Source organism: Dromaius novaehollandiae, chromosome Z, assembly GCF_036370855.1.
Source record: "Dromaius novaehollandiae isolate bDroNov1 chromosome Z, bDroNov1.hap1, whole genome shotgun sequence".
Classification (NCBI taxonomy): Eukaryota; Metazoa; Chordata; class Aves; order Casuariiformes; family Dromaiidae; genus Dromaius; species Dromaius novaehollandiae.
This window is the reverse complement of record NC_088132.1, coordinates 655,683-667,713: the sequence shown is the minus strand read 5'-3', so window position 1 is coordinate 667,713 and position 12,031 is coordinate 655,683. Positions and strand designations below refer to the sequence as shown.

Below are 12,031 nucleotides of genomic sequence, written 5' to 3'. Positions count from 1 at the left end.
AACAAGCCTCAAGCTCCAACTCTAAAGGCCATTTTTATCAACAACAGAGAAATTTCAGTAACCAGATATCTGAAATGGGGAAATTGGTATACAGCTTGTTTTCTGAGAGCCCCCCTAACTGGCAAATGCATTTAAAAAACATAGCCTTGCATATACATACATGTACATGCATATTCATATATACAGGCATCATATACCATTGGAGAAGAAAATCTGTTTGAATGCTGGGAAACTCTAAGAGCTACAAACAGGTGTGGACAGTGTGACTTCAGTGGAAAACAGTGTTAAAACCAGTGAGTTTCAGATTAGATTGCAGACATAAAAATAAGGCGTTTTCTGAGAAAGAAAAAAACAACGTAACAGCAAAAGTACTCACAGCCAAAGCACATTGTGAAAAAAAAATCATGCCAGATACGTAAGCATGTGGAAAACAGAAAAAAATGCAAGGTATGCTTCACAGCAAACTAACAAAGTACCTGCTTGCTCCCTGATTCTGCAAGTGTCTGCTCTTTTGCGATCTTTTGTTGCTGCTGTATTGTTCTTGCTCCTCTTCCCATGCTTTATTTAGCAGCCTGCCCTGCAGATACTTAACTGGATAAAATCAGCATCTGGAAACATACTTTGCTGGTAAAACACAAAAAATGACAAACCGCCATAGCTACACAGGGATGGATTAAAACAAGCATCTGCGCGGCACGCTGAGAAGACTGGCCGCCCCTGCAGGACTGCGAGTGCACGGGCACAGTCCGGCCGCGGCGCAGGAGCGGCTCGGTGGCATCCGCGGGTGCCGGCGCTCGGGACCGGCGGGGTGAGGGCGCGCGGGAGCCGGGCTGTCGGCGCCGTGGCTTTCCGCCGGCGCCCAGCGTGGCAGCGCTGCCGCTCGGGCAGAGGTCGCCGCCGCGTCGCCTGCCTCCGCTTGGTCTTGGCGCTGCCGGGGGCCGCCGCCGCGAAGCCGCGGGGCGCGGCCGCGGGGGCGGGGCGGGGCGGGGCGGGCCCGGCGGCGGCGGCGGCGGCGGCGGGGGCCGTGGCGGCGGCGGCGGGGGCCGCTCCCGGTGCCGCTGCCGCTCCCGCTGCGCGGCGGCCCGGCCTGGCAGCGGCGGCAGCGCCCGGGACGCAGCTGGGCGCGGGACGCCATGGGGACCCCCGCATCGCCGCGCCGCCAGCCCGCCCGCGGCCCCCACGTAAGTCCCGGCGGCGGCGGGCCGGGGGCGGGCGGGGCTCCGCGGGAAGCCGGGGCAGCGGCGCTGCGTGCGCGGCGCGGCGCGGCCGGCAGCGGGGCGCGGGGGGCGCCGGGCCAGGCAGCCGCGGACGAAGGTGCGCGGGACCCGGCGCGGCGTTGTCGGCGGGCTGCCGGCCCCGCGGGACGGGCTGCCGCACCTCGGCCTCGCCCACCGACGCTTGGGGTCTGCGGCAGCATCCGCAGATTTGCGGGGCATTTTCACGTTCTCTGGAGAAGGATGCTCTGTGGGTGCATCTGCTCTGCTCAGTCTCTCTTCATGGTGAGGTCCACAGCGAGGTGTCAGAAGCTGGTGACCTTCCCCAGGCGAACGCTGTGTTTCTTGTCACTGTGATTTCCTTGTGGGTTGGGGTGTGGGAGAGAAGGTTCGGACTCAGCTCTGTTGGGGCCAGTACTTGAACGGTGGGAAAAATGCAAGCCCAGGGCAGGGTCTTAGGGTTATTATTATTATCGCTCTGTATATTTTGCTGGTGTACCAGTGGCAGTAAGGAATGGGCCCCCCAGTGCCAGCTGCTGTGCTGGCACTGTGGGAAGAAAGACACTGAACCTCGAGGGATTCATAGTCCAAACAGGATATGGACAGTGGCTTGGAGAAGGGACATGAACGTAGGCGGAGTAACACAGGGTTTGAGTTTAAGGAAATTTTTTTTTTAGGTAGGTTTTCTCTGAAAGGGTTCCACTAACAGAAGTGACGTGAAGACAACATTGGTAGAAAGGCAGAGGAAGGGCATACAAGAGAGAGAGAGGGAGGTGAGTCTGGAAAGGTTGGGGAGGTGGCACTGGAGAGAGACCAAAGAGCCAGGCAAGGGCCTGGGCGCCCTGCTTCCCTGCCCCTCAGCCAGCCCTCCCAATGCAGGCAGTCACCCCAGTGATGCTCTCGCTCCAGCTGTTCACTTTGCCACCTGTGGAGTGGGTTTGTGGCTGCCTGCCAGCTGTTTTGTGCTACTAGAGGATATGGCTCTATACACACCAAGGGTGTGGAAAAGGCATCGCAGGTGTCTTCTGCCAAAGTACACAACCTCAGGCATGAGCCCACATACGCAAATACAGCTTGTCCTATTTGAATCTGAAAGCCTTACCACATCATCTGGAAACATCTCTTTCCCCTGAAGTGTTTCTTCCCAAATTCCTGCTTCCTGTTGTCTCCCAGGCAGCTTTAACCAAAGATGCAGGTCCGGGTCTCCCTGAGATCTGGAAATGTTGAGAAATATCATCACCAGGGCTATCTGCGTGTTGAAGTGATCGGTCTAGGACTCAGGTTAAGGGTTTAAGGAAAGGGGTTTTCCACCAGCCCGGAAAATGTATCCATTGTCCTGAATTTTAAGAAAGAAATTCATTCAAAACACTTTTTGCCCTCTTGTAACAGTGTTTCCTCATGGTGCTCTAATTCCGTGGTGCCCTAACTCCAAACATAACACCACAGTGTCAGTACATCCATTGCCAAAGAATAAATTGACATGAGACAGAAGTGAACATTTACAAAGATCCCCATTTATGATAAGCAAATCAAGGACACTGGTGGAAAATCCAGAAGGTTTGCATGTCCGCTTGGGTTTAGCGCATTAGTACACAAAAACTAAAGGGAATTTTTGACTGGGGAGCATTCTTGCACCAGAAGATTCCTCACCTCTGCTCCATTGCTCCTTTGCCATTTCCTACTTAATGAATCTACTTGCAGCTGGGAGAATTTTAGTGTGTAGAAGGTTGGCAGCTTACGCTAAGGGAAATAATGAAGGAACTCAGATGCCCATCACCATTGTGGTGCTCAGGAAAAGGGGATTTTTACTGGTTGCATAAAACTGAGACTAGGGCAGAGTCAAGCATCCTACACTCCTGTCATCTTTTCCATAAACATCTGTGATTTCATGTGGTGTAAGCTCGTCATAGTGATTTTCCGACAAAGTACCTAGCGTTGAAAATACAAAACATCCCCTTGAAAATCCTGTTCAAAGTGCATGCCTTTTCTTACAATTTTCTTGTAAGAGACTGAGATGGCTCATAGATTTCTGTATGAGAAAATACAACCATGAGAGCACACTAGACAGTGTAATTATTTTATAACTCTCCAAGATAAATGAGGAGGTTTTAGAAAGTACAGGAAAGAGATAAGCCTGTCAACATCATTGAGCCTCAGTAACCAAATGTCAGGGCTGTTCAGGCTGGGTCTCCAACACATCCCGCCTCGGCAGCCAGGCCAGTCTGAAGGTGATCCTCAGCCATGTGATTTTGGGTAGCCTTGTACAACCTGGCATGCAGAGTGGCTCGGAAAATAGGCTGCCAGTCTCTCAGTGGTGCTCTAATTGTGGGGTCTTTCCTAGAGGGAGTCAGCGTAGCCTATGGACATCTGTGTTGAAGTGAGAATACCAGTCAGGAGGGTTGCTCTTCCTGCAAAACTGGGGCAAATTTTAGCAGTTGTTTTCATTTCTTTTAAATTCTGGACCATCTTTGTTTAGAGAGTACAGTAAATAAATGCTCTAATAAAATAACATGAATGTCAAATCCATCTGAAAAAAAGGAGCCTAACCTGAACGTTAAGCTAGAGTAAAAGCTAATAGTCACTCAGATGATCTGTGCATGACATTATTTTCAAGATAGCTATCAAAAGGAAGGTAACAACTGAATGACCAATTACCATGTGGGGTTTGGGGTTTTTTTTTCCCTTCCTTTTTTTTTTTCTGGTAAATGAGATAATTTTAAACTGCACTACAATTTCACATCCTGAACCCTAAAGCTTTATTCTTTATCATTTACAAGGCACTAGCTTCCTTGTCCAAGTAAAGTGTGTTTACAGAAGGTTTATTGATTGTAGGTTTTTTACTTACTGCCAGGATAGTACCTCTAAAATTGTGTGCTAGTTTATAATTTTCTTTGACTTTGATTTTCTGTTTGGAGAAACAAAGCCTTTTCTGGAGATTGCTAGCAGTGAAAAGAAGGGCTATAGATACTACAAATAAAAATTGAGGATATTTTATTCCTGGCCCAGAATTAAAAACAAATACATACTTTTCTATGATGCCTGATAAAGAAAGCACTGTGCTTCTGGCATTGGAGCCTTCCACTCATCTCTGCAAGCTTTTTCAAGTGAAAAATTTGAAATTTTCTGGGGGAAGTGTAGCTAGTTAGTAGTGCAGGATTTAAGATTGCACTCAAAGTCACATGATTAAAGAGCATTTGAACGCTCAGCTAAGGAGATCTGGTTTATTACAAGCTTTCAAGGCAGAAGGATTTGCCCTTCTCTTAGCCTACAGAAAAGGCTTTTTCACTTCTTTGTCGATTTTATATTGTCTTTCAAAATTCCCTTTGTTGTCTTTGAACCTGTAAAGTAACTATATAATGTAACCATCTTTACAAGGGCATTTTCTTCCTCCATTGCTGTTTTGTTTTGCTTTGTTTTAGTGCAGTTAAATAGCCAAAGTAGAAGCTCACCAATGGCACATGCAAAATAATCTTTTAAAACGGAAAAAAAGGAGGAAATACATACTTAATAATATTGTTCATTAGTCCTGACATTAGATGTTTGCTTGATTAACAGACCTTTTGTAATTATGTACTAGCATTAACCCCCCTTAAAATTAGAAATAAGAAATTCTTCATTTATTCACTTAGCAGAGAGGACATATTATTTCAAATATTTGTCAGCAGACAGTCATGTTGAAAACACATCTGCATACATGTGTATGATGCCCTAGGGCACCGCAAGGGATAGGAAACATAAAAAAAATATACTAGCTGGACAAAAAGAGCAAATAGGAACTTCTAGACCTGTTAGGAACATGGCAGATATCTAAAATTATTAGTACTGACAAGAGGCCAGAGTTTAATGCTTCATTCCTCTTTAATGCCAGCAATTTCATTTCCTTTTCAACACTGTATGTCAATTCTAACTGCAAAAATTAGGCGGTCTTATCATGGGATGGTCACTTTTAGTTCCTCCCTTCCTTTTCTTGCTGCTGCTGACCTGTGGGACTTTCTGCTCCAGGACAGCAGAGCTCGTACATCTTTCTGAGGGTTCGCAAGCCTCCACAGACCCACGTGCACAGCAGCTCTTCTCTGATAGACAGCAGAGTCCACCCCTACAGCACCCACACCGCTGGGACAAAAATGCCCGATGGTACCTCTGCTCCAGCACTGAAATGAAGGTTGAGGTGAGGGTGCAGGGCTGGAGGGCACAGAGCACAACGCAGGACTAGAATCACAGCACTGCTGGAACCTGGTAGTTTTGGTATCTCCCATCCTTAAAACCTTGATAGTACAGTGGGTGTGAGACAGAAGCAACCTAGGTTTAGCTTCCACTGAAAGCTGAACAGACGACTGGGCTCAGTCCTGCAAACTTACCACTTTAGAAAGACGTAAACGATAAGACTTCTCACTTGTTATTGTGATAAATGCCCAAAGTGACTAGAACTGAGCAAGTTTAGAGGGAAGATTTTGCTTCTGGTCTTTTACATTTGAGAGCTGTTTGCATCCAGCTAACGTGGCTGTTTCTTCTGCAGTGTTTTCCTCAGCCAAGGTGCGATGACTAAAAACTCTCCCATGAGAAGCTGATGTCAAAACTGGGATCTGGCTCTTGACAAACTTACCCACGGCTCTTCACAGATACCTTGCAATTGATGATTCATTCTTGTTTGGATATAGCCAAGGGAGTTTTAAGTAAGCCATCTTGTCTACTGATTGAGGGGTTTTGACACACCTCATAGGCTTCAGCATAGACTGCATAGTGTTGTCCTGGGTAAAAATTCATCCATAAGAATCATCCCAGCTAGGCTGCTGTCAGTGCTTAAAATCAACCAGTTTGCAGCCAACTTGGGTATGTTGAACTAGGTCATATTCCCTCGTGGATGTTTGATGTGTGTCGATGAACACAAATCAGTAGTAAGTGTTTATTGTAGCAGAACTGAACAAGACTAAAGCTTCACTCAGTTAGGTACTGTATGAAGAGCAGTACCAATACCGTACCCTTAAAAGCCTGTATCTAAGTAAAGAAAACAGGCCCCGTTTGAAGGATGGGACAGATCACACAAGCAGAGCAAATCACATGATGGCAGTAAAAAGTGGGTCAGTTCCACTATTTTATTTTTAGAGAGAGGGAGTGGAAAAAGGTTTCTCATTTCTTTCAGCTGAAATGAAGATAAAGGCTCAAGTCTTTAGATACTGAAAGGGCTGATAAAAAAATCACACTGAGGTTATCAGCACTCTTTCCACTGCCTTGTGTGGGTTTTAGGTAGAAGTTATCTCTACACCCCCAACCAAGAAGTCCCCAAGAATGGAGATTGCCTGTCATGCTGTGTGTGAAGCATATCCTGGAACTCTAGCTACTTACTTAAGCTTGACTCCAATTTTAAGTGACATATGTAGATACAAATTATATCATAAGACACGGAGCATCAGCCTATGTCATCTTACTAAACAGAAAGAGAAAAGCTGTTAATCTGGTGCAAAACACTGGCAGCTCTAAAGGAATTCCTGTGATATTTTTAAGCTAATTTGTAGTTACTTCAAGAAGAATCCAAACTCTCCTGGTTACCTGGGATTTTGATACATCTGATTTTAACATTCCCTGAGACAGGGAGTAAGTTTTCAGATAGTTTTGAATTTCCTGTCTCTTGGCCCAGATGTCTCTGCTTAACATTCTTACCTACATCCAGGTACTTTTCTGATATTGGCAGAAGACACTGAGCAAAGATATGAGACATCTACGCTGAGATGAGGAGGGAATAAAACCCAAGAGAGCACCTTGCATAGCATAAATGGCTTTCTCTTATCCTCTGTCTCTTCTCTTTGTCCAAAGGATCGTGTACGTGCTGCAAGACCAAGGCATCATAATGGCCTTACTAATCCACTGCTGTGGTTATTTGCAGTTACTATTAAATGCTCATCTGGCAGCTTTAACTGGGAAGAACAAACAGGAAAATGCAGGAATGTGATCTGCTGTTATTCTTTCCCTACAGGCATGTACTTGTGCTAATATTCTCCTTATATCGTGTAGGATGTGTTACTCAGTCTGTGCCTATAAGGGATGTTCATAACAAAGTGCATTCACAGCAGCTGAGCACTGTGGCCACAGTTTTCAGAAGTGTTTGCTTCAGCTATGTCAAAAGTACCTGCTCTTCTGGAAGTACTGTGTCCCTTACCTTTAGGATTCAAGCTGCTTTCACGTGCTTTAGGCAGGACAGTGTAAAATGGACCTGGACAACTGGTTCTGGTCATTTTTGAAAATCTTACGCTAGATTTTCACTTCCTTACAACTGGTTTTGATGTAACTGTTCATTTGCATCCATTTTACTTAAGTAATAATTAAAGCTCCACCTGCTGTAGGTGCTGATTAGAAGAGGCATACTCCTTTGCTTTTGGGAGAGAAACAGATAACGCTGTACTTAACCCCACTGCAGAAGAGCACACTGGTACTCACTATTTGTCTGCCAAAAAATTCATCTCAAACTATCCCTCTCCTGAACAATCATGCACCGACAGGTCCCATGGCTCAAGTCAAGACCACAGTCTAGCACCTGTCATCTCATTCAGGATGGCTGCCCCGATGGGATGGTCTTTAAGCTAGCTGCAAACCAAAACAGATAATCTTGGTCCTTCTGTTAAAATCCTAAGCAGCTTGATCTTTCTAGAAAAAAGCAAGGTCCACGTTTCCAACACTTTGTGTGTGAATGTCCTTTTACTTCCTCCAGAGCTGCCACAATTACTACCTCTCTGCATAGCTTTAAGATAAGCCCCATTACAGGCTCAGTGCTTGGCAAGGGCAGGGGTCCATCTGCACAGTGTCATTACAGGTTTGGAGCAGCAAAGAGTAAAGCTGACTGGACCAAACAGGTTATGGGCTGAGGCCTCTCCTCCTGGCTCATCTTTCTGGGTAGTAGTTTTTTCTTTGCTGGAGAGACTGGAGACAGGGCTCAGTCAGTAACACAAGAGAAGTTTCACCCTGTATGTGTAATGTGAGGTTGGTGGGGGAGAAGTAACCAGAAGGAACAAAGTTTTCCTCTTCCTGTGCTGCCTGTGCTGCAAGATGGTGAGACACCATTATAACATTTATGCAGAAAACACATCAAAGAGATGTGCTGATGCGGTAGTAAGAATAATTAATGCTCAGTGTGATTGCTTCTGGCTGCATAAGTACTCGTATATTTCACAATTTGTAGATATATAGATGTGTACATACAATCGTGCTTGAGTTTGATTCAGGCCTTTGCTCATTATTTTGTGTCAGTGAAACCCGCTGTAGGTACACTAATGAGCTTATCATAACCCAAAAGCATTTACAGGAAACAATCCACACTAATTTATACTGACATTTCCAAAATGCAGAGAGGCTTTTAAGCAATGTGCAAGATGTGCAAAGAAAATCCAATCACAATGCAAACAACTTAAGTGTGTCAGAAATTGAAGCCAAGGTGCCTTCCAATTCCTGTAACTACCTGTGGTCAGCATTTCAAGTTAAAATCCTCAGTAATTTGAGAAGTGGATGTGCAGCGGTGTTCCCAAGACACTGAGGCTTTGAGGTGCGATGATTCCTTGGACCACAGCTGTCTGAGGACTTTCTGAATATCACTGTAAGATGTTCTTCCCATCTTTCAGGGGAAGCAGTGGATTCAGAAATTGAAATGTTCCTGAGGGCAAGTCTTGCAGTAAATTTTTATTTTTAAACATTTCCAGAATTCCCATTTAAGATCTTTTTCAATTGAAGACTTCAGAGTTTGTTCCTCAAAGCCTTTCTAAACAAATATGCGCCACTGCTAGAGAAGTCCAGTGCTTCCCCCCCGTTAAGGACAGGAATAGCGCCATTCATCACTTTTCTTTCACGTGTGTCAGACCCAGGGGCTGATCTACGGCTACCTTTTTTGAGAAGCACAGAGTAAAGGCCGAGGGGATATGGGACACTCCAGGTAGCGTGTGGATGAACAAATACACAGGCCCAGGAGCGGTGCGAGGCTCGGCCCGGCGAGCCGCCGACCCGAGCGACGCCGGGGCTGCGGGCACCGCGGGGCGGGGCCTCCGCGCAGGGGCGGGGCCTCCGCGCCGCCACCGCCGTTGAGCTCCAGCCGCCGCCACTGCGGCCTCGGCGCGGCGCGGCCGGAGGTGAGGGCGAGCGCGGCGGGGCGCGGCGAGGCGGCGGCGACCGGTACTGGGCAGGGGGCGACGATACAGCGGCAGCAGCGCGGAGGGCGGCGGACGGAAGGGGGGAAGCCGTTGCCGCGCTGTATAACGGTCCGGAAAGGGGGGTGGGGGGGACTCTCACATAGCCGGCGGTAGGCACGCCCCCACAACGGCGGTGGCGGGGCGGGGAGGAGCTTCAGCGCATGCGCGGAGGGGGACGCGAGCGTGGCGCCACCGGGGGTGGGGGGGAAGGGGGGAGACGTACCTGCCGCAGGGGCGGGAGTTGTGCGCATGCGCGTTGCGGAAGGCGGGAGGGGGCAGCGCTGGGAGCGTGCCCGCCGAGAGGAGCGGGGAGGGCGCGCAGCGGGCTGAATGCGCGGTGTTGGTATTGGCTTGTTGTCAGGCATTTTACTGGGGTAAACCTGCTGGATTTCCATTACAACGCTTACTGAATTTTCCTGGCAGTACGAATACTGTGTCTGCACCGTGGCCTGTGTGTTTCTTCGTTACAGCTTTCTGCAGCTAATGTGCTGCAGGGCTTTAACGCAAGTGCTGAATATAATTCTGTCCTGCGGCTTCCTGAAACCTACCGTTAGCTGAAGTGGAAATGCACTTTAAATAGCATGAATTGCTTTTGATTCTAGTCAGCCTTTGCTCTTTCTCCACACCTACCCCCAACATTGTTTAAAGAGATGATTATTGCAGTCAGTAGCTGCTGTAATTACGTGTTCTGTGTGTTGCTGTGAAGATGTGTGATCAGTCCATTTTTTTTCCACGTGATGAGTAACTACTGTGGACAGTAGGATTTTTGGTAGTATTTTAGGAGATTATGTTTTCTGGATTTGGAGTGCATGCTTCTAAAATCTTAGGCACTCCTGGAGGATTAAGGAGAACAGAAGACAATTCTTTTTGTTAAAATCTTGTTTTTCGTAACTGAAGAGATAGCAGCTTTGGCAGAGGGGAAATCGTGGTTCTGGCTTGGAGTGAGACTTTGGGTACGCTAACTTCGTCATTTCGTTATTCTGTGCCATTTCACCATGGCTTCTCGGTCTGTATCGTAGAATATATACGTAGCATTGGATAAATAGAGGAGTCTCCTAAGAGTTTTGCCTCTAGTTACAGTAACATTATTCATGCGGTTTCAAAGACAAGCTTACACAGATGTCAGAAGCTGCCTTCACATCCCGAACATCTTTTTATTTGAATTACGAACTGATTTTATTTATCTAGTGACAGGTTGTCCTGCTCAGAAGCACCTGCAAAACAAAGTTGGTTTGAAAAAGAGGAGGCACTGGATCTATTTGATTCTAGCTAATATAGTTTAATGTTTGGCTCAGCAGTATAGGTATATAGTAACATGGTCTCTGACCTAGATGTGCGATGCATCCCAGATCCCGGAAGAATTCTTTCTTACAGCTTCAGTCTGAGACACTGAATTTCTTATATACCCTTAAGAATTTTTTAAGCCTGTTAGGTTTTAATTTAATCTTGCCTTTCATTTTACCTTTCTCATATGCATACATAGCTGCAGGAATTCAGCATGAGGAAATAAAAGTGTGAAGCCATAATTAATTACTGTATGTTTTTGCAGTAAAGGTCAAATATAACAGAAGGAACTTAATGCAAACCGAATAAAATTATTTCTTTACAGCTGAATCCACAGAACTCAGCCTAACTTGCCGTGACGATAATGATGTGCTGGAATTCTGGCTATATCTATTCTACCAAAGTTGGCTGGCCTAGCCTTGTTTCTGAGGCGAAAGAAAAATGGCACTTCTGCTTAGTCATGACAGTAGTCTTGCTTTTTGTGAGTTTGGTTTCATTCTGGAAGACAGTGTAAGCTCCTTCTGTCTCGAGGATCATGGCTGTTGGGGTTAAACCAGCAAAAATCTTGCTGTGTACTTCGTGTTTTGCAAAGCCCTAACAGGGTGCAAGGGAAGACTAAAAACATTTCTTACCTTTGACAAACTTGGGAGAGATTCCTAATGGCACTGAAATACCACAGTGAAGATTATACAAAAACACTTGTTTATTTTGTATGATAAAATGCAAACTAATATACATTAACAACAGGGAAATCTTTGAAAAGCTGCTGAATTTTGTAAGTTTGCATGTAAGTATCTGTCCCTGTAAATATTAGTTAGATGTAGGTTGTTGGAAAAGAAGGATATCACAATAGCCTTTCTTTCAAAACTTTACTGAACTTTACCTGCTGTTTATAAAACGGACTTTGAAGAGTACATACAAAATACTCTTTCAGTAACAGAAAAGCAACTAAGGAAGAACTATTTGGATATCAGAATTTACTCTTAAAATCTAAGAAAGCTGAAAAGCTTTTTCTTTGCATTACTTGTGTAGTGCGTTGCATGCAGCACCAAACTGTCATCTAACTTTGTGTCGTCTTCAAAAGAATACAACTTGAGCCATCTGTATTAGCTAAGACATTGCTGAAAGATATCTCCGTTTTCCCCACAACAAACTTATTGCTGAGAAAATTTGCACAAGTATAAAAAACCAAAATTAAACGTGGTGTAAAAGGAACATGAGATTGGACAGCTGACATTATGATGGAATAGCGTACACATAGGGCTAATATATATCAGCATTTTAGAGTGGTAGAGAAGAGTGGGAATTAAGCCTTTGGTAATTTAACCTCCCATTTCAGGTGAAGAATTAAAATACAGTTTAGTG

General features: G+C 45.7%; 1 protein-coding gene across 2 annotated transcripts in view; it reads left to right on the top strand.

The window, feature by feature from the left end:
• Positions 1–1,027: 1,027 nt before the first annotated feature.
• Positions 1,028–12,031, top strand: part of GNE (glucosamine (UDP-N-acetyl)-2-epimerase/N-acetylmannosamine kinase) — a 32,194-nt gene continuing 21,190 nt past the window's right edge. Inside the window, exon 1 of one of the 2 annotated variants that reach the window (XM_064502608.1) lies at positions 1,028–1,181. In XM_064502608.1, coding sequence (XP_064358678.1) covers positions 1,134–1,181 — 48 coding nt within the window. In that variant the 5' untranslated portion in view covers positions 1,028–1,133. Of the gene's footprint in view, positions 1,182–9,189; positions 9,323–12,031 lie in introns of those variants that run through there. The other variant, XM_026099362.2, reaches the window with a different exon arrangement.